This window comes from Pongo abelii, chromosome 3 (assembly GCF_028885655.2).
Source record: "Pongo abelii isolate AG06213 chromosome 3, NHGRI_mPonAbe1-v2.0_pri, whole genome shotgun sequence".
NCBI lineage: Eukaryota > Metazoa > Chordata > Mammalia > Primates > Hominidae > Pongo > Pongo abelii.
Genome location: NC_071988.2, coordinates 51,794,997 through 51,816,193, shown reverse-complemented (window position 1 = coordinate 51,816,193; position 21,197 = coordinate 51,794,997). Strand labels below are relative to the sequence as shown.

The window sequence follows — 21,197 nt, the reverse complement described above, 5'->3', positions numbered from 1 at the left end:
ATCCCATTACGGGGTATATACCCAAAGGACTATAAATCATGCTGCTATAAAGACACATGCACACGTATGTTTATTGTGGCACTATTCACAATAGCAAAGACTTGGAACCAACCCAAATGTCCAACAATGATAGACTGGATTAAGAAAACGTGACACATATACATCATGGAATACTATGCAGCCATAAAAAATGATGAGTTCATGTCCTTTGTAGGGACATGGATGAAATTGGAAATCATCATTCTCAGTAAACTATCGCAAGAACAAAAAAGCAAACACCGCATATTCTCACTCATAGGTGGGAATTGAACAATGAGAACACATGGACACAGGAAGGGGAACATCACACTCTGGGGACTGTTGTGGGGTGGGGGGAGGCGGGAGGGATAGCTTTAGGAGATATACCTAATGCTAAATGAAGAGTTAATGGGTGCAGCATACCTCTATGTTTTTGTAACTCCTTTCCTTATGGCTACCTGCCCTTCCTCTCTCTGCTACACACTTAAAATCTCGATTAACCCCACTTTTCTTTTCATTTTTTAAAGCCCTGTTCTAATTGTTATGTGAAAAGTTTCCTCAGCAATCATTACTTATGATGAAAAGGGTTCTCCTCCTTTCATATCTGACATTGACATGTAGCCTAGAGATTAGCTGGACAGACTCTAGAGCCATACTTCTTGGATTTTCATCCCAGAGCAATCACTCATTATTATGGATCCTGGGCAAGTCAATTCTTATCTCTGTGCCTCAGTTTTCTCATATGTAAAATGAGGATAGCAATGGCGCCTACCTCATCGGGTTGTTGTGAGTATCCGCTAAGTCACATGGTTATCCAAGGCACTTAAAATATTTCCTATTACTCAGAATTTGCTATGCAAGGATTTAACATTTTAAAAATACATTTGATCAACTTTGTGTGTTAGCTTGCTTGCTAGATGTAAGTTGACCAAGAGAATAGATCATCTCATTCCATATAAAATTGTGACATTTCATACCCCATATGTCTGTAATACAAGATGAAAATTGCAAGATAAAAAATTATTGCTATACGAGAAAATATCTAGAAAACAGTTGCTAGCTTTATCATTCCACATTTTCACTATATTTTAAGACACACCCCTTTGCTCTTTAATAGAAACACATGACATAAAACTTGTTTTAATTTAAAGTATTTTGAGTTAAGAAAAAGGAGATCTATGACAATAAAATTACCATATATGTCCATTAATTAACTTTTTAATTTATGAAGAGAAACAAATACTATACAATTGTGAAATGCATTATAATTAATTTAATGGCATTCTTCAGAAGAGCGTCTGTATTTTACTGGATAATTGATTGACTCAGGTCATAGAATGACAGCTTCCTCATTTACACATATCATATTATCCAGAAGTACAACTATAGATGTAGAACATATGATTATTACATATGAAAAAGAAATAACTGGGAATAAAAAATTCTTTTTTCTTCCCAGATCACTTAAAACTCACTGTTTATAATAATAATATAGGACAAGTGAGTCCAATTCTCAGTTAATTATCTTCTTATAAAATACTGGAGACAATATTTCTTTAAATGGAATGTGATAAGTGTATTGCAAAGGCAGCCACATTTCCTTGTCCTCTAAAGTTTATAAAAGTTGTAAAAATGTTTGTCTAAAATACTTTATTTGACACAGGTTTGTAGATGCCTATGTTATGTGAGAGATCACATATGCAGAGAATGTGCATTTTGGATGTAATTTAATCTGCACCTTGAAGAGTGAAGGGGCCATGGGTGTAACAAAAGGTGGCCAGAGTTCCAGGAAGAGAGGTGGCACATGTCTATGCATATTGTCAAGAAAGAGCCCATCAAGTTTAAATATGGTCAGAGCTCTGAACTTTTTCTTTTCTTAAATCATAAAGTTATAGGAGATGAGGTGACAAATACTGACGTTAAAACTAGATAGAAGTGAAATTTCTTAGTAGAAAAATAATCATCTAGGTTGTATTTGTAAATGGCTCGAGAACAGATCAGGAAAAAATTGATAATGAAATTTTTATCATTAGTATAATTTTAATCTACATTCATGAATAAAAAATGCTTGCAACTTAAACTTTATTTTAACTATATTGTCAGACTCTTTTTAAAGGACCTCAGGCAAACTCTAAAATAGACACAATTCTGCTTTGGGCTCTTTTCGTCCCATTCTCACATCTCTGAGCCCATTTCAGCCTTTTATATTCATCTGAAGTCCTTTTCTTTCAAGAATACAAAACTAATATACCTCTTCCAGGAGTGCTAGCCCCACTGTTTGGGCACGGGTATCTATATGTCAGAATTTATACTAGCGATAATGCTGAGGTATCCTGGATCACTCTATGATATTAAGGCATTATCCCATCATTTGCCCAGTTTCAGGAATTTGAAAGTACGCAGCGAAGAAACTGCTACTCATATAAAGGGGACACATGGGCAACTCCGGCATCAGTTTTTACCGACAGTATAGAAAGATTTCAATCAATTTACAAGGAATAGAGCCAAAAGGGTATGTACCCGACGAAGATCAGCCCTAATCTAACTAAACGGAGGCCTAGATTTTCTGGTATCAGCCTATAATTCCAGAAATCCTCCCTGTGTGGCTCTTTTACTTGGATTCTGCCTGATCTTTCCCCTCATTTACAGAAATCTATTGAGAGGGTTGTCACATTATAATAAATTGAAAGAACTGAATTCCAGCAGACATCTAGAGAATATAGTCTCAGCTTTTCCTGCTTGGCACCTCTCAGCTTATATCATATGAACAGACGCTGTATTCCACTAATCTATGTTACCGTTATCTACTTTACCCCATGTCCTTTATGTCTTCAGGGCTTTTTCTGCGTTTCTACTTACAGCACTTTCAGTTTCTTTCTTCTTTCTTTTGTAGAATTTCTTCTTTCTGCCTATCTTTTTATATTTTAGGCTCTCTTTTTAGAGTTATGGGTTAGTGGTAAATATGACCACTGTCCACCCAAGGTCTAGTGAGTAGGATTTGGATGGAATTCTCATATAAAATTATCTCTTTCTTTGAAAATCTGTATCTTAAATTCAACCCCAAATTCATTGAGCTTAGAAGACAGAATTTATACCCTAAAGAGAATGCACTGATCAGACAACTTATTAACAATGAATAGTATACATCTGGGGAAAAAAAAGGGAGATGGGCACCTGGTATTCATCCTGTAAGATTTTTCAGCTAGTGTCACCTAATTTTAAAAGCCAGATTAATTATTTATGACAGTGTAGGATGTGATGTGAAAAACAGAAACATTATTTGAGAAAGATGATAAGGACCTGAAACACCTCTCATATTTCACATGATGGGGGAAAAGCAATTAAAATAAATGTTTGCAAATAAGTATGATCTTCTTTTGTTGACAAGAATAAGACATTTCAGGACCCATTCGATTATTTTTCATGCTTGAGTCATTTTAATGCTAATTACATTTAGTTTGGCTTATGTTTTGTCTCAGTTCCTGCTAGCCTGCAAAAATGACATAGCAATAATTAACATGGCTTACTCTAACCCTTGTAAATTCAATAAAACTGTATAAATCATTTTCCATTAACCAGCTTGAAGTACAGACAAAGAGTAGATCTGCCAATAATTTTGAAAGCATGTTATCAAAAATCCATATAAAAAGAACTCATAAAGCATGTCAAAACATGATTTTAATCACAGGGGAGAGTTTTTATATTACTTTATATTATTTACTGAAGGTCCAGCCCAGGGAGAGTACATGAAGTAACAGAAATACATTATTTGAGAAATTTACCTTTATTATTGATAACCGTAAAAGAGCTCAAATTTATTGAGCATCTACTCTTTATAAGGCAATGTTATGAATTTATATTAAAATTCTATAACTGTGATATTATAATAGACTTTTTCAGAGAAGGCAAGTAAGGCTCAGAAAGGTTCATTATATTACTTGGGTTGTCTAGAGCAAGTTATATAAGGAGTAAAGTTGAGAATCAAATTTATATCTATCTGAATATTAAGGCTGTTTTCCTTTCTCCCATACTGGGATGCCTACAAATTCAAAATGTTTACTTTGATTTCATTTTAAAAACTCACAAATATTCATTTTTTGGTGTTAATACAAACTTGGGAATCACAAATATGTCATAACTAATTATTCAACCATTGATGGCAGATCTAGTTCAGGAATTCACCTTTTCTCAATAAATATTCTATTTTTATATATGCTCATTACCCACATATGATCAAAGCAGTGTATTGTGAACAATCTTGGATTACATTCGTAAGAGGTACTTAAAGTAGTTAAACCCACAGAAGCAGAAAGTAGAAAGGTAGTTTCCAGGAGCTGTGGGAACAGGGAAGTGGAGGGTTGCTGTTCAATGTGTACAAAGCTACAGTATGCAAGATGAAAAAGTACTAAAGATCTGCTGTACAACAGTGTGTGTAGGGGTAATAATACTGTATTGTACATTTGAAAAAAAATTTAAAGGTGTATAGCTCAAGGTGTGTGTGTATGTTTTTTCTACAATTACAAAAAATGAGGTTTTTTTACTTATTATGTGACTTTTTTGGTGCTAACATCCATCACAAATCTCCAAAAGAGAAGAGAATATGCCCTTCCTGGTAATACAATCCTTTGCCACAAAACATCTCAAAGTTAGGTGAAACAAATTTGGGGAATGTTGATCTACTCCTTGTTTCTCAGAGTATGATATCTGACAAGCAGCATAGACATGTCCTGGGAACTTATTAGAAATGTAAAATACCATTCCCCAATGAGATCTATTGAAACAGATTCTGCAATTTAGCAATATCCCCAGAGGCACATTAAATTTTGTGAAACACTAAATTAGGCCACATCACAAGAGTTGCTCCTAAATATAGGCTTATTATTTTATTTGCATTCCTGCCATCTGCCTTTCCAAAACCATTAGCTCATCAATAAACACATGATACCACTTAGGGCTATCAGTGAACATTTCATTTAGAAGCCTCATAATTCACTGGAAAATTATTGTCACTGGATTTCTCTTAGAAATATATTTTAAGACTTGTAAATGATTAAAAGTAAGCCTCTGCTTATAGACCTATAGTATGATTTCATTATGCCATCTTATTTGCATTGTTTTCTATTTAGTATACTTATGTTTGCAGCTGTTTCAAATGTCTTTTATTCTTATCCCAAAAGAAACTTAGGATAACACAAATATGGTGAATCAATTATTAATGGATAATGGTCAACCAGAAAATACGATCTTGTACTTGTAGTAGGAATAGGTAATTCTTATTAAAAGGGGAAAAAACAAAACAACAAAAATAAAAACAAACTATGAGACGGAACTTAGAAATGTACTCAGATATTTTAATTTGATTATGGTTCTTATTTGCTGGCTAACATGTTGGGACAAGTCCTTTGTAAAATTATATAATTTCAGATCGGGCAAATAAGATAAAATCAAAAGCTTGTATACCTCACCTGAGACAGGAGCATGGAAATGCAAAATGTCTCTATGGGTAGAAATTCCAAGCTTTCCGAAATATCCTCTTTATTTCAGTTTGTTTACATTGATATAAACCTTTTCAATAGATGTTTGTTTCTCAAATTAAAAACAAACTAGAATTGTTCTTACATTAGTGAAAGTGGTTAATACAGTAATTATGGAGTCAGAAATTATAGACTTTTCAGAAGAGATGGAGAATCTAAAAATGATCAAATCTGACAACTTGGTTGTATTAATAATGAAAATAACTTTAAAACACAGTTTCATTTACTAACAGTCAATCTGCAAGTCAGCAAATCTCTTTCTATAAACCTATATTTTTTTCAGATGATTGAGATTTAGATTCTTTCAGAGACAGCACTTGTAAATCTCTCATTTTTAGTATATGTGTATTTATTAAACACCTGTATCTGCCTTAACAAAGAAAAACAAGAACCAAATTAATGAGCTTGGTTCTGTTTCCACTTCAGTTTTAAAGTTGTTTATGTATATCATTGTTTATAACTGGATCATATAATTTTATTTCTTCTTGTGAAGTGGAAGACATAAAATTAAAGTTAACTCATACTTCAAACATTTTTCTTTTTACTTCTTGGGACTAAAGCTAAATCCAACTTTATGCACAACATCTGTAATTGTATGCTAATAGGTATTTCAAATTTAACATGTCCACAACTGAGCTACTGATTACCAAGCTTAATCTTGTTCCTCACAAACTCTTCCCCATAAATTGCAACTCCTTTTTTTTGAGGTACTCAGGACAAATAATTTATAGTTATCATTGACTCCTCACTTTTTCTCATATTCACATCCAATTCACAAGAAGGTTTACTGTGATTGCCTTCAAAATATCTACAAAATCCAACCACTACCCTCCACCATGCTAGGTCATTATACTGTCCTAATCCATAATGATCTGTGAACAATGTCAATTAGCTTCCAGTGCCTCCCTGCTTCAACACTGGGTCCTACCACCTCTTCTTAACCCAGCAGCCTTTCTGGTCCTGTTAATGTGTAAATCAAATTCTATCCCATGTTAGCTCTACGTCTTCAAAGTTCAGATTAAGAGATGGTCTTTGCAGCCACCAAAGAGTTTTTACATGGTCTATTCTCCTACTACATCGTTAATCTAAATTCTTACCAAAGACTCCTCTCATTCCACTGCAACGACAATGGCCTTCTTGCTGTTTCTTGAACCTTCCAGGCAAGTTCTCTTAGAGCATTGCTAGTGCCTCTTCCTGTAACAGTCTGCCTCCAAATGTCTGTAAGGCCCAAAACTTTAATTTGTTCAAGCCTTATCTAAGTAAAATAGAAAACACCCACTCTCAACTTGTAATCTCCTTTCCAAGCTTGATTTTCTCCATTTAACATTATTATCTTGTTATTCGTTCATTTAATTTCTGTCTCCATCGCCCAAAGGTAAACCCTATAAAGGCAGAAACTCAGTCGGTTTAATCTCTGCTATAGCCCCATTGATTAGTAAGAATAGGCATGTATTAGGTGATCAACTAGTATTTTTTGAATAAATGAATGTTTCTTGTCAAGCATGTACCGAATGATGAAATATGAGGCTGGTTATACTCACTGTTTAAGAGTTTGGATTTTGGAGTCAGATAGAGCTGTTTTAAAATCTGACATTATTCCCATGCTAGTTTTATGATATTGGATAAGGTATTTAACTTTTTTAATGTTAATTTTTCCCCTCTGTAAAATGAAAACAAATACTAATGTCTATAGCATAGCTTATTGTGCAGATTAAAAGAGATAACATATAAAGAAAACTAAGCTTAGTAAATTCTTAATGCGATGTTAATAATTAATAGTGGTGTATGCAAGATCTGATTTTCAGACTATTTCTTTCCTATTAATTTTATTATTTTTCTTAAAAGCCAATGGTTTTATATAATTAAGTTTTTAAATTTAAAACATAAACTATATCATTCTAACTAGCTTAAGATCTTTACATAGCCACAATTTATTCATTCACTATTTTAATTTCTTTCTTTTTTTTATTACCTAATGTGTCTGGCCCTTTGCTAGACAAAGGGGGTGATAAACCTATGCTAGTTTCAATGAGCTCATTACATAAGAAGGGTGATAAAACATGTGCAGATTTAATTATGAAATAACATACAGCATGACAGAGTATACAGAAATGCCACTGGTATTTAGACAATTACTTCTGACTGAGAATTCATTCATTCAACACACATATAAAGTGCTACACCTGTTGGGCTTGGATCTAGGAACACACAAGTGAGCAAAACAAAAACCTTTGCCCTTTGAAGTTCATATTTTAAAATTTGTACTCCAATGTAGAACTGGGAAGTTTTCCTTTACTCAGCTATTCAACATAATTGAAGGCCTACTTTATGCCAGGCAGGCACTCAAGATTGAAGGAAAAATGAAGATAAATGACACTGATCTCATAGAGGTCACATTTGAATTAAATCTGAAGGTCGAGTAGAGAGAAGAGAGGACATTTTAGGCCTGAGTGAAGTATCTCAAGGTGGCAGGGCAAGAATAAGGTAGAGTTTTCCAGAAAGAAAATAGTGAAATATGGAAATGTGTATCAGGTTAAGTATGAAAGTCTATGCATTTTGGCTGATTTGTTTGCTTGACTGCTGATGAAGCATGACAGGAAAGCAGTGATTTGAGGTCAATGTGTATGGAGTGGACTAAAGTGGAAAGTGACAAAATGGGAAGAGTAGTGGAAGACTGTTGGAATAATGTTAGTTAATATATAATAAGACCCTGTATAAAGAAAATGATCTTACTAGACAGACTAAGGAAATATATTTGAAAGATAATTATAAATTTACAAAGTAAGTCAAAACTGTCTAGCAGTTTAGGTAGTCAATGTAATTGGATGTTCTATCCCTGCAGATATAGAAATAAAGAGAAAGACAGAGATTCCTCTAATGTTTCTGTAATGTCTTTTTTAAATTTATTAATTTTACAGAACTAGGCTTATTCATACATGATTCTAAATTAAGAAATAAAATTATGACTAATCCTAAAACTCAATAGATCTTCCTTCAGTCAGTTTGGATAATAATTTTCCACTGATGGTAGATGAAATCTTCAGGACCTAAGGATGCTGCAGTGAAAAAATTATAACTTTTTTTCTTTTTATCTTTTTCCCAAATCTCATTAAATAGTAAAAGCTGGCACTATGTCTATTACACTAAAGTGCCTTGCATTTCAAATGAGTCAATTAAGCCAAGAACTGTGGGCTTTTTTTATGTCATTTGTCATGCCTTTAGAATATATGTATCTATTTATGATGGTTCCTGTTTCACAATAAATCACAGAAGGAATTTGAATGGGGGCTCAAGCTTCTGGCATGTGATAGTGGAAAGATGAAGGCTCATGATGACACCATCCATAGGAGGGCTACTTCAGACTCCCTACCTCAACTTCAATAAGAAAAATCACAAGATTTAGTTGCACTTATGTCTCATTATCTGTGTGCTGCAGGTTGAGAATAATTGCTGAATAAATTAGCATCAGATCAGAGAGCATGAAATTAAGGACACAAATAAAGTGAGTTGCAACATGGTAAATTAAAAACAAGTTGGAGACTTCCTAAGTTGAACATCAAGAGCTAAATTTATAAAGGGGAAATATCATTTCAATTCATATAGAATAAAAAGTAAAAGCAAATAAATATTGTTAGTATTTACAGTTTGCTTTACATATATGTGTAGCCTCATGGTAAGCAGCATCATCCAGCAGAATATTTGATTAAGAGATTAGAAATTTAAAACTGCCTTTCTAACCACAGTAACATTTTTTTAGAATAGAATTCACGGAATCTAGATATGATCATTTGTTAATATTGACACTAGCTTCTAAAAAAATGCATATGCAATATATGAGAAATTTGTTTGTATTATTACAAGAAGTTGTTTTAAGTTATTTCAGTCAGGACCTGTTCAAATAAACAAGTTTTGTAACAAAGGTCTGTAAAATACAGTATGTTTACATAAATATTTAGGATACGATCTTTGTCTTCAAGGAACATACATTTTTTAGCTAGAGAGCTGAAAAATATAAGCAAAAGAGACAAAATTAAGTAAGATTTAAATAAGACTTTTGAACCAAATGAAGAAACGTTATAGACTTGCAAAAATTATCATGTAGGCACAGTGTTCAAAAGAAGAAATTACTTCAGGGCAAAGTGGAAGGGATTGTTTCACAGAGTTGGTAGACTTTGAATAAGGTCTCAATGAACTTGAAAAAGTAGTGAACATGAGGGTGTACATTTCAGAGAAAGAGGCAATGAAGGCAGGGCAAAATATGAGATACTTTAAAATGGACTAAGCATAGAATGGATATGGAGAAGTTCAGAGCATAGGAAGAAAAGTAAGTGGAGAAGTAGTAACTATGTACTAAATAAGTACCTACTTCGTGCCTTGCCCATTCTAAACTTCATCTGTATTAATTAGTGTCATCTTCACAATAGTGCTATAAGGTATTCTCACCCCATAGCATTAATGTGGAAACTAAGGTTCTAAATGTTTATGATGTGCAAAACCACATAATTGTTTATATTCAAATTAAAATTCAAATTGCATCACTAGGTGCATAGTCCATGTTCTTGACTATTATGTAAGGTGGTCTTCCATGATAATATCAGTAATCTGGCATTGTTCTAAATATTACATCTTAACTCATTATGAAGGGTAGATTGGCTGCCTATGGAGTCTGCATTTACCCTGGGGTAACGGGATGTCATAGTGAGAGTTTATTTTCAGAAAGTTAAATTTGGTAGCCATGTGAATAAGGCAATGGAGACAGAAATTATTAAATATTTGCTTACTATTATTATTGGTACCATCATTAAGAACTATGTTTTATATTAGATAATACCATTTCTGCATAGCAAATAATTTTACTGATTCTTTATTGTTATGATTCTTGCTTCTACGGTATCTATCGCCACTTGCTATCACTGATGTTCTTTCAAGGTCTTTCCCCTCAGATAGAATATAGCCACATTCAAATTCTGATTTTATTTTATTGCATCTGTGACCATATTTCTATATTATATTGTTATTTCACGTATTTCCACACATCCATTAAAGAATATCCTCATTATAAAATATTTTTGTTTTATTCCATTAAAAAAATATGCTGTTTCCTCTGCCTGCCTCTCTCTTGATCCCGCCTCCTGCCTTTCTTTAGCAATTTCCACTTTTCTAGTAAGACCTCAGGATTGCCTTCCTGCTCCAGAAATGCCCTGTCTGGGTTGCCATCAAGTAAAGAATAGTGTGTGGGTATATACTCAACTGGAGGAAGAAACACATCTAAGATCTGAAGAAACCCACGCATGTAGTTTATTTTATTCTTTTCCTAGATTCCTCTCTGAGCATGCTTCCTGGAGATGTATCTCTCTTTAAGATATGGATTTTGGTAACTTATGTGTATGGTGTAAGGAATAAAGGAAGGAATCAGAACACATTGGAACGGTAAAGAAATAATGAATACAAAGAAAATGAAGACCTCAGTCATGTGCCACAAAAATACATTATTTGTTGACTGAAAATGATTTAAAATCCTTGTATTGCAAGGCTCACCATGCTAACACGTTTACAAAACATTAACACAAATTAAAAGAGATGTAAAATTCTAGATATTTTTGAGAAAGAAAAACTAGATTTGCTTTCACAACAACAAAAATTCATTAAAAGGAACTTTTCCTGTCTTCTGTGGTTGTTGCTTTTCCTAGAACTATTAACATATCTTTAAAAAATGAATAAACAAAATGAACCTGGCTATAAAGAACTGCATAAAAGGTGGCATTGCTATGGTTATAGTAATCCTATTGAATGTTAAACTTCAATGCCTCAGTCAGAACTTTGAAGTTAATATTTCATTAGGATAAAAAGTAAAAGAGCCAATAGTTAAAAAAAAGTTGATATATTTACCGCTTCTTTTATCTGGATACATTTTTGTCTGACATTGAATTCATAGCAAATGGGTTAAAATATATATTTTAAAAGATAGTTGAAAATTCAAGTTCATTGAAGATTAGCTTTAACAAAAATTTACTAAAATACAGGATAAACATTAATGTTAGAGAAATTAATATATTACAATCTTGGTTTCTCTTTACCCTAAATGAATAATAATCTAGACAGATATTGAGGATGTGCACACACATGTATAATTTGCCATCATACTTACTTTTGGTCACCACACCTTCTAAATGGATGATGTTAGGATGATCAAACTGTCCCATGATACTTGCTTCACCTAGGAAATCTCTGCGTTGTTTTTCAGTATAGCCTACTTTAAGGGTTTTGATAGCCACAGGTAATTCTCTTTTTCCTGGTAGTTTCAAACGTCCACTACAAACTTCACCAAATTCACCTTGTGATAAAGATGAAAAAAATGCAAAAACTCATTTGAAATTCTTAGTCTATTAATACTCGAGTGCCCTCTTACACTACTAAGGCTTAGATGAAAAAACAAACAAACAAACAAAAAACAGAAAAGGGTAGTCTACAGTACATTATTGATAGTAATGAAAATAAATAGTACATTGGAACAAACCATAACAGATGATCATAAAACACTTTAGCGGCTATTAACTTCCTCCATCTCACCTACAAAATCCTTTAAAAAAAGAATGAAATTAAAAGCAGCTAACTAAAAATCACTTTTTCTTCTTTTTCTGTCTACCGTAGTAGTAAGAAGAGAAAAGTCACCCAGGTTATAGCTAGAAAAAAAGGAAACAATTTTAAGGCAGATATGAACTGAATTACATAAATACTTTTGGGTATTACAAATTCACTATATATATATGTGTATATAGTGAAACATTATCTATTTGAAATATATTTTTTGCTGTTTTTAAATTTTATAAACCAGATATTTGCTGGTTTAAGCTTGAGTTACACAAAAGGTTGTATTAAAATGTGATCAGTTTCATATCACTTTGAATGCAAGCCAATTACAAAAGATTAAAAACATTCTCTGTTACATCAGGACACTGATATATTACATTCTAGAATGCAAACAAAAGTTAAAAGTGAAAGTCAAACACATTGTCGTACCTGCTCCGATAACTCTCTCAATGGTGATACATGATGCTTCTATCTCCTTGGCAAATTCGTGGACAGCTTGATTGGGATCCTCATAGGTATGTGGATCAATATAAGTTCTTACTCCTGGCAGTTTAACTGTAAATATAAATTGGAATTAAAATAGAAGTAGTTGTGATGGATGAGCAAAATTATGAACTTTATTAACATGCAAGTATGGCTTAAATCTCTAATTCCTAGAAGTATTCAAACTGCAAGGACCAGCCCTCTCCTGAGTTACAGTTGTTTGTACAACCACATCAGTTTTACAATTTTAGAAATCTGTTTGCTGGCACAAGAAATGCATATGTGATGACATATCTGAGAAAATACACCTCTCAATGATAATACTTAGAAAGCCTCTGAGGCAAATTAAGACAATGTTATTCACTGAACTGGACAATGCAATACTAGTGCTTAATTTGCTGGTTTATTATTCTATATTTCATATGGATGATATTCGATATAATCACATTATTATTAATTTTAATTTTATACAAAATGATTTCAAGTAACTTTTCTGGTGGTGTGGTGCAAAAAGGCTGACATATAAGTCAAAACAAAGTATTCTGCTTCTCACTGTACTTCTGTCACTGCATGACATTAGACAAGACTTATGCTCCATGAGTTTCAGTTTTATCACCTTTAACGGCTACTAATATCACCTCATCAAGTTTTTTGGGAATAAATAATATGAAATAAGATAGGATTAGGAAATGAATTCAATGCTTTGCAGCATGAGTTATGGCTTTAATGATTTTGACATTTAAGATGGCAGAGTGAAAAAAACAAATATATTTGTCACTCACTTGGCAAATCAATTCACATTGCACCATTTAAGGAAAAATAATAAAATATCAAAATTCAACTCATTTAGGCTAGTTGTTAAAACTCTTTATTAAAACATGATTTTCTGCATTATTTTTTAAAGCATGGTCTTTAAGTCATTTGAACCAAGATTGCTGCTGCAGGACCTGTTCAGGTAAATTCCCACTAAAAGCTAGAAGAAAAAAAAACCTGAGAAATTTTACTTATTTAACCTGATGATGCTACTTAATGATAGATTTCTACTCATTGTGTTGCTAGGAATTAGAATATGTCAGGAAATTTTATTTGAAATATAATAGCTCTTTATATTAGGCAAAAAGTTTTTATTTTGATTATAACGAAAGTATTATTTAAATAATTGAATAAACCATTCAGCTATTGCCTAAAGCCTTCCAGAAATACCCAAGCCTGTATTCTTTACAGGAATGTAACAAATAGAACACTTATTTTTTTTAAAAACAATATTTTGGTCAGTTATTATAAATCTTCTAGCCTGAAAAGAAACTTAAATAACAATAAAGTGTCCCATATTTTATTCTGTTTTTATTTTTTACAATTTGCTTACTGTGCCCATTATGAAAATGCATCTTTTCCTCTTCTGGATCTTGTTTTGCTTTGCTGTAGCCACATCGCCTGGAACAAAGTAAGCTAGAATTAGCCACATCTGAAAGCGGTGAATCAGTCACATCAAGTGCAGAAGCATGAAGCACAATTGAAATTATTGCAACCCTAAACTGATTTTCATACTAGTAGTTTGGAATGATGCCAATACTAGTAGTTTGGATGAGACCTATGTCCCTAGCCAGTGTTCCTCACTCAGCAAATAATCTTGCCTAGATTTCACTGAGAAGCCTGAAGCCATCCAAACCTGTTTTTAAACTTCCCCTCACCAAATACTCTATACCAGACATTGTTGTTCTCTTTTCCTCTTTTACTTTATTTTATTTTTATTTTTTGGCAGTTCAAAGGCCACTGCCTCTTTCTGAATGAACTGCCCAAAAAATGTGCCTCTGATCTAATAGTTTCTTGCCTTCATCACCCTGCACAATAGATTTTTGATTTTTGTTTTTCTCTCTACTGTTTTGGAATCCTCAGTTGCTCCACTGGCTGTTTTCCACTCACATCCACCCAGAAAACTATGAAATTCACCACAACTTGCAAAGCCTCTCAGCTTCACTTTTCAAACCTTTATCTCTCTTCGTTTTCTCAATAATCCACAAATTTGCAAGTCTTTGCAAATTTCTCTTATTACTAGGAGAAAAAATCTGTCCTCCTAAGATTCACAAATGACATCTTAACCTCTAAATACAATCTTAGTTTTTCATTATTCTTGATGGATTGAAATCCCTAACTACTTTTCTGATGCTTTTTGCTCTTCTCTACATTGATGTATGGACATTTTCGTAGGTCCTCCACGTGAACCTCTCTGGTTCTCTCCTCTCAGTCCATCTATTTCTATCAGTTTAATTAATAATTCTATCTCACTGGTTTAATTTCTTTTGAGAGTTATGTTCTTATTCCTGGTAGATTTATTTTATAGGGGTATTCCACCAACATTCAAACTCAATGGACCTGAAAATGAAATCAGTGTATTTTTCTTTACTTCTTTCAACCATAGTCTGCCTTCTTTTCCTGTTAATAACTCCAGTATGGCCTTGGTCCCTTAAAAACAAAAACTTATTCTTGTGTCCTTCACAACAAATTAGTGCCAAATCCCAGGAACTACGACCCATCTCTTTCTTTTCATTAACTCTAACATTTCCTCAATTAAGTCCTTAACATTTTTCCTCCACATTACTATAAGTGCCTTCAAAATGATGCTCCTCCACTCTGTAACTCCTTTCCTAAACTATACTAGACATGGCTATAGCCAAATTACAGTATATAAGATGCTTTTCTATTGCATTAGCTATCTACTGCAAAATATTTAATGAAATAATAAGATAAAGATTCCTAAATGTAGCCCTAACACACATTTCCTGCATCAACTCCAACTGTTCATCTTCACATGTACTAAATTTTCTCCTGAAATCTCCAGGATATTTCTCCATGCTCCCATAGTTTGCACATATTGGTTCCTTCACTGAGGATTTTCTTCCTAACAATTTCCAACTGTCAAAGTTCAGTTCCATTTTTTCCTTCTTCACGTTTTTCCCAATACTTAAACTTAGTGTAGTATTTTCCCTTTGGAGCACAGTAGCTTTATGCATCCCCTCATGTGATTTCCAGTCTACGCTGCAGCATAGTCATTTGAGTATGCGTGTTGGCTTCCTTACTGCTTTTTAGCTTCTTGAATGGCAACAAATTTTATTCATCTATAAATTCTTGCAGTGACCTGGCACCTGACTCAGAGTTGGCACTAAAAATATTCGTCACATTGATGAATGAATAAATGAATGAGAGAATGATGTTTTGATTATGTCTACACAATGACAGGTGTTTGGAGAGGGAATGTGCTGAATGAACACTGAATTGATGATTAAGCGTACAACATTAAACAACTGGCTAAAATGAAAATATTTAAATTATTTTTAGTGAAACTCTAAAGAAGTGATTTTACTATTCATAAGCTCCCAGCACAAAATTCAGTTTACTAAAAACAAAATTTCCATTGATTTATGCATTAAGAAAAGACAGCCAAATGACAGGCTGATAAAATACTTTCATTACAAAATTGGTTGAGAACTACTGTGTGATGTAAATGAAGTGTCTATTACACATGTACTAACAGAGACTATTCTTTGATTACATATTCTAGGATATATTTAAAATATATGTATATTTTGATATTAAGGGAATATATTTTGTTGTCATTTTACAATGTGTAACTACATATATATTACAAAAATGACCAACCCAATCCATTTTTTGTCATTTTTGGAAAAAATACAGTTATCTGGCTGGGCATGGTGGCTCACGCTTGTAATCCCAGCACTTTGGGAATCTGAGGTGGGCAGATCCGTGAGGTCAGGAGTTTGAAAGCAGCCTGGCCAACACAGTGAAACCCAGTATCTACTAAAAATACAAAAATTAGCTACACGTGGTGGCAGGCATCACCTGTAATCCTAGCTGCTTGGGAGGCTGAGGCAGAAGAATCGCTTGAACCCAGGAGCCGGAGGTTGCAGTGAGCCAAGATCTTGCCACTGCACTCCAGCCTGGGCCACAGAGCTAGACTCCACCTCAACAACAACAACAACAACAACAACAACAAATGCAGTTATCTTTATCATATTAAGAAACTGGCAATGTATTAGTAAAGTAACACTAGTAAATTTTCAGTAAACTTGAAGTAATATTCCTAACACATATAATGTTCTTAGGTGAGGAAAAATACACAACAGGGATCTCACAGCTTCAAATTTTATTCATAACACTTAGATACATTTGTCATTCCAGGGTCCTTAAGACATCTTAAATCACCTCACCAAAATGAAAAGGAGGGAAGAAACAAATACATTAAACCATGCTGAAATTATATTTTGTCTATTCAAGCTAAGTTTTAAGTTATTTTAATACATTGCTCATAATTTTGCTAGATACAAAATTATTCTTTTAACCTTTAATATATGTGCCTCTAGAGAGAACAGTTATTAATGTTTCTTTTTAATAATGTTCTAAATACAATTGTGTTAAATTATCCAGAGATTTATGTTATTTAAATAATACTGACAAAAACAACTTTGTTAGACGAATTCTACAGAGTCCTGAAAGCTATACATGTTCTTACAATTTACATTAGAAAACAAACATCTATTCATCCACCTTCAACTCTCCCACCTTCAAGAAAATAAATAATACGCTTTCAAAATTGTATCCTCAAATAGCCTTTATCATTAAATAAACCTCATGGATATTTAAATGGCATGAAATTTCCTGGTATGAAAATGAAAATAAAACTTTGGATCTCATAAGAAAATAACTTGGGAATACCTTGGTGAGGAGCAGTTAACATTGCATTACCTAGGGTGAGAGTCTGGAGGGCAATTGAAAGGAGTTATTTTTGACTATGGGCATCTCTGGAGCTCCATAACATATACGGCTGCATATCACATTAACGTATAGAATTAAGTTCTGGAACACCCGAAGCATCATTAAAACAAGCCTCAACAAGAAACAGCAAGTAAAAGTGAAGCTAGCAGAGACTGGTACTCAGGCAGCATTCAGTCTCACTGAAAAAGCATTTCAGGAAGCCTGTTCATTCAGTATCATGTTCTGTACCTGCTCCAGATGCATAATTTTAACCAATCAGAAAAACGGTCAATAAATATGTCATTCTGTATGTAAATTGTGCCTCCCACTTTCTGGAAATGATGTCTTTTTTTCTGAATGGAAAAGAAACTATTTTTTAAATGTTGTTTCATATCACAATTTTAATGAACTTTGAAATTATTATACTAAAAACATCTGTAGTGTCTGTATTTAGAGGAATCACATCCTCTAATCATTTATACTCATGTCCTTTTAGAAAACAATGTGCTTTTGCTATTTAGTAATAGAGACGGGCAGGAGAAATTATTCATAGGCATAACTCATATTCATTAATTAATATTTATTTAGAAGTCCTAGAGAGAGATGCTATATATAGAGAGAGATGCTAGATATATACATAAATATAGCAATGACCTTATGGCTTATTTAGAAGTCAACCCATTTTCTCCCATGCTTTTTCTAAGGATTTGGATAATACATTTCTGATACTATTAATGCTGATCTTAAAAATTTGGTTGCAGTTATAATAACAAATTTGGATATTTAAGAATTTCATAATACATGAAATAAAAAATATTTATGTAGAGATGGACAGCCAATGAATAACTTAGTTCTTGAGTATAAATTTCGGACTTGATAATGAATTTGGGATATGAATGTCAAGAATTTCAGAGTACCGAGCAATGTACATAAGCAGTACTTTATAAACGGCACTCTTGTGACCAATGAGGAAAGATAAGTGAATAGATTAGCCAAAACGGAGTGTAAATCCTTACAAAACAATAGCCTCCATACTGTCAGATCTTTCCATTGCTTTAGCGTATAGAAATATATGCTAAATGATTTTTTTCATCTTAATCTAAATAACGTAGAGTGGAACACAATAGGGGAAGAAGTGGTTTTGCACTTAATTTATTTAAAAGAGTGAGCATATGCAGTGTCTAGCTCAGAAATGGATACTCCTGTATTGTTTCTCTATTTTCCCGATTGATTAAGAGACACTTTTCCTATACATTGAAGCAAAAATATTCAAAAAGCAACAAATTACAGTGAACATTAATATCTACATGGGATGAAAAAAATAAACACTCTTAATTTAGCCTCGTTTAAAGCCACATTTCTTCACATATGCACACTCACGTGTTCTGACATAACAAGGACCTCAACCATTGCATAATGTTGTATATAAATGACAGTATATAAAGAATTTTATATACTGCTGGAAACTTGAAAGGAATAATGCTGTCTTTTAGAAAATACTTTGAATTTTTCACTTTGGGATTTTTTCCAACTAGACAAAGATAGGTTTAATAAAAGCTCAGCTAACTTATCCTCATAAAATAAATAAGCATATGAACATTAAGTTATTAATGTATCTAATAAAAACTGAACATTGATTAAATTTTGTTTTATGAGCCAGTATTCTTCAATAAGAATGCAAATGAATAGTACTAAAATGGGGTATTGGATATTTAGGCAGTCTTGCTAGCAAAACTGTGTGAGTCATTTATATTTTCCTCATTTATAATACCAGAATATTGGCATTTTGAGTTCTTCATAGATAGATTTAAGTTAGACAAAAAGTGCAACTAATCTATTTTTACTTACTAAATATTTTCAGATATACTGATTAAGAGGAATTTACTTATTCAGAAAAACATACTTCATTGGATATGGGAATAATGTAAGATTATACCACACAAAACGAGAAAACAATTTTCTGAGTTCTTATCTCACATTTGATCAAGGGTGCTAACAACCCTATGATTAATGCCATGTGAGAAGCTAAATTATATCTTACTTGATGTTTTATATATCACTTTGTATCTTCATATTCTATAAAACAAAGAATTTTAAAACTCTTAGAATAAATCTCCCAAAATATTATACACATGAAATTGTAAATCTCTCATTAATAAATTCTTCAAATCCTTCTAAAATTAGCTATAATAGGAAAACCTGAACAATTTTAAGTTCTTCAAAATATGCAAAAATAAATTATACACTATTTCCTCTGTTGATTCAATTGCAATTGACAGAATTTTGATATAACACTATCTTTAATAAAGTGTGACCTATGAAAATTAAGTCTCCCTGTTTTCTAAAAATTTTATTCTAATGCTAGAGTAAGTAACTTCCTATTAATTTTTAACTGTTTCATGGATGCCACTATTGGATTTCTCAATCTGAGGAGGCCCAGTTAGTATCTCCTGTAGTCTGAAGCTTCACAGTCATTTTTAAAAATAGCAGTTCGTGATTATATTTTGCTTAGCAAGCCTTCAATTGAAATTTAATATACTCTATATACAAGTCAAACAACACCCCCATCTGCCTACCACAAAGCACTTTAAATGGAGTTCTAGAATTATTACAAAGGGATGGTTTTATTCTTTATGCCACTTTCGTGCTGTATAAAAGGGAAGAGTACTTCCACACTCCCCCCGGCAGATGTCTTATAAAGATGAATGAAATAATTAACGTAAAGTGTGTATGAAAATAAAAATTTTCTCATTTCACATTTCAAGAAACAGAGTTAATATAGAGAAAGGAAAATATATTGAACAATTAGGATAATAGTTAATGTTTCAAAGACATCTTGATCCTTTGGCCAGAGAAATTTGTTTTGTTTGGATTTTGTTTTTAATCTCTGCATGGTATGTCTGAATCATGAGATACACTAGAGTTCATTTATTATGTCTCTAATTTAAAATAGTTTTAAAATTAAAAAAGTCTTTAAAAATGAAGTTTATTGTCTACAGATCATATAATAGGTAAATGTATAAAATAAGAATTTAACATCTCTATTTTCAAAATAGTGACTGCTTTTCCCCTGCCGTTTAAATCCCTCAGAGGATGTAGTAAATAATATGAAGACACTGAAAAGCATGAAACCTAATGAATGAAGAAAATAATCTGACTAATTTGAATTTAAGAAATGCAAGAAATGGTTACTTTGGGACTATGGGATATTTTAGATGGATTTATAATAAGTATTATGCTATAAATATACATTGGTTTCTGTAAGCACAAACACAGGTGAATATTTGGGGATAAAGGGTAACATTAGAAAGTAGAGACATTATTACATTAAAACCATCAGTTCAAAATTGGTTGTTTGTAAAAATAGATTTTCTTTTTGAGAAGTAAAACTATGGTTAGAACGTTAAGCTGGTTGAGATGACAATAAAGGCAACGGCAACTTAAACAATACCTTTGCTGAAAATGTGGGCAGCCTTGGGGATATGGTGCTTAAACTTTAGGCATCTGAGTTTCATTCAGAAATAGTACAGAAATAGCTTTTATCACTGGGTAGATTTCAGTCAAAGCAGGGAGAACATTCGGAATATTAACATTATGTTTATGAATGTCACAACAAAGCAAGCAGGCAACTATACTGATGAAAATAATTTGAGATAAAAGGATTTAAAAAGGCAACATGTAATTACAAATATCATCTTATAAATGGCACACCATGTATTTTTAAAATGATGGATGTGGTTTCCTGGTGGGAAATATGAAAGATCAAAACTTAGAATCGCAGAGCCTTGCAAAAGTGTCAAC

General features: G+C 32.7%; 1 protein-coding gene across 7 annotated transcripts in view; it reads right to left on the bottom strand.

Moving 5' to 3' along the window:
- EPHA5 (EPH receptor A5) overlaps positions 1-21,197 on the bottom strand; it is a 361,246-nt gene that overhangs the window by 36,148 nt on the left and 303,901 nt on the right. For all 7 annotated transcript variants that reach the window (XM_009239965.4, XM_002814747.6, XM_002814748.5 and 4 more), the window contains 3 exons: positions 13,993-14,060; positions 12,573-12,698; positions 11,701-11,886 (listed from right to left, as the gene is read on the bottom strand). In XM_009239965.4, coding sequence (XP_009238240.1) covers positions 11,701-11,886; positions 12,573-12,698; positions 13,993-14,060 — 380 coding nt within the window. The remainder of the gene's footprint in view (positions 1-11,700; positions 11,887-12,572; positions 12,699-13,992; positions 14,061-21,197) is intronic.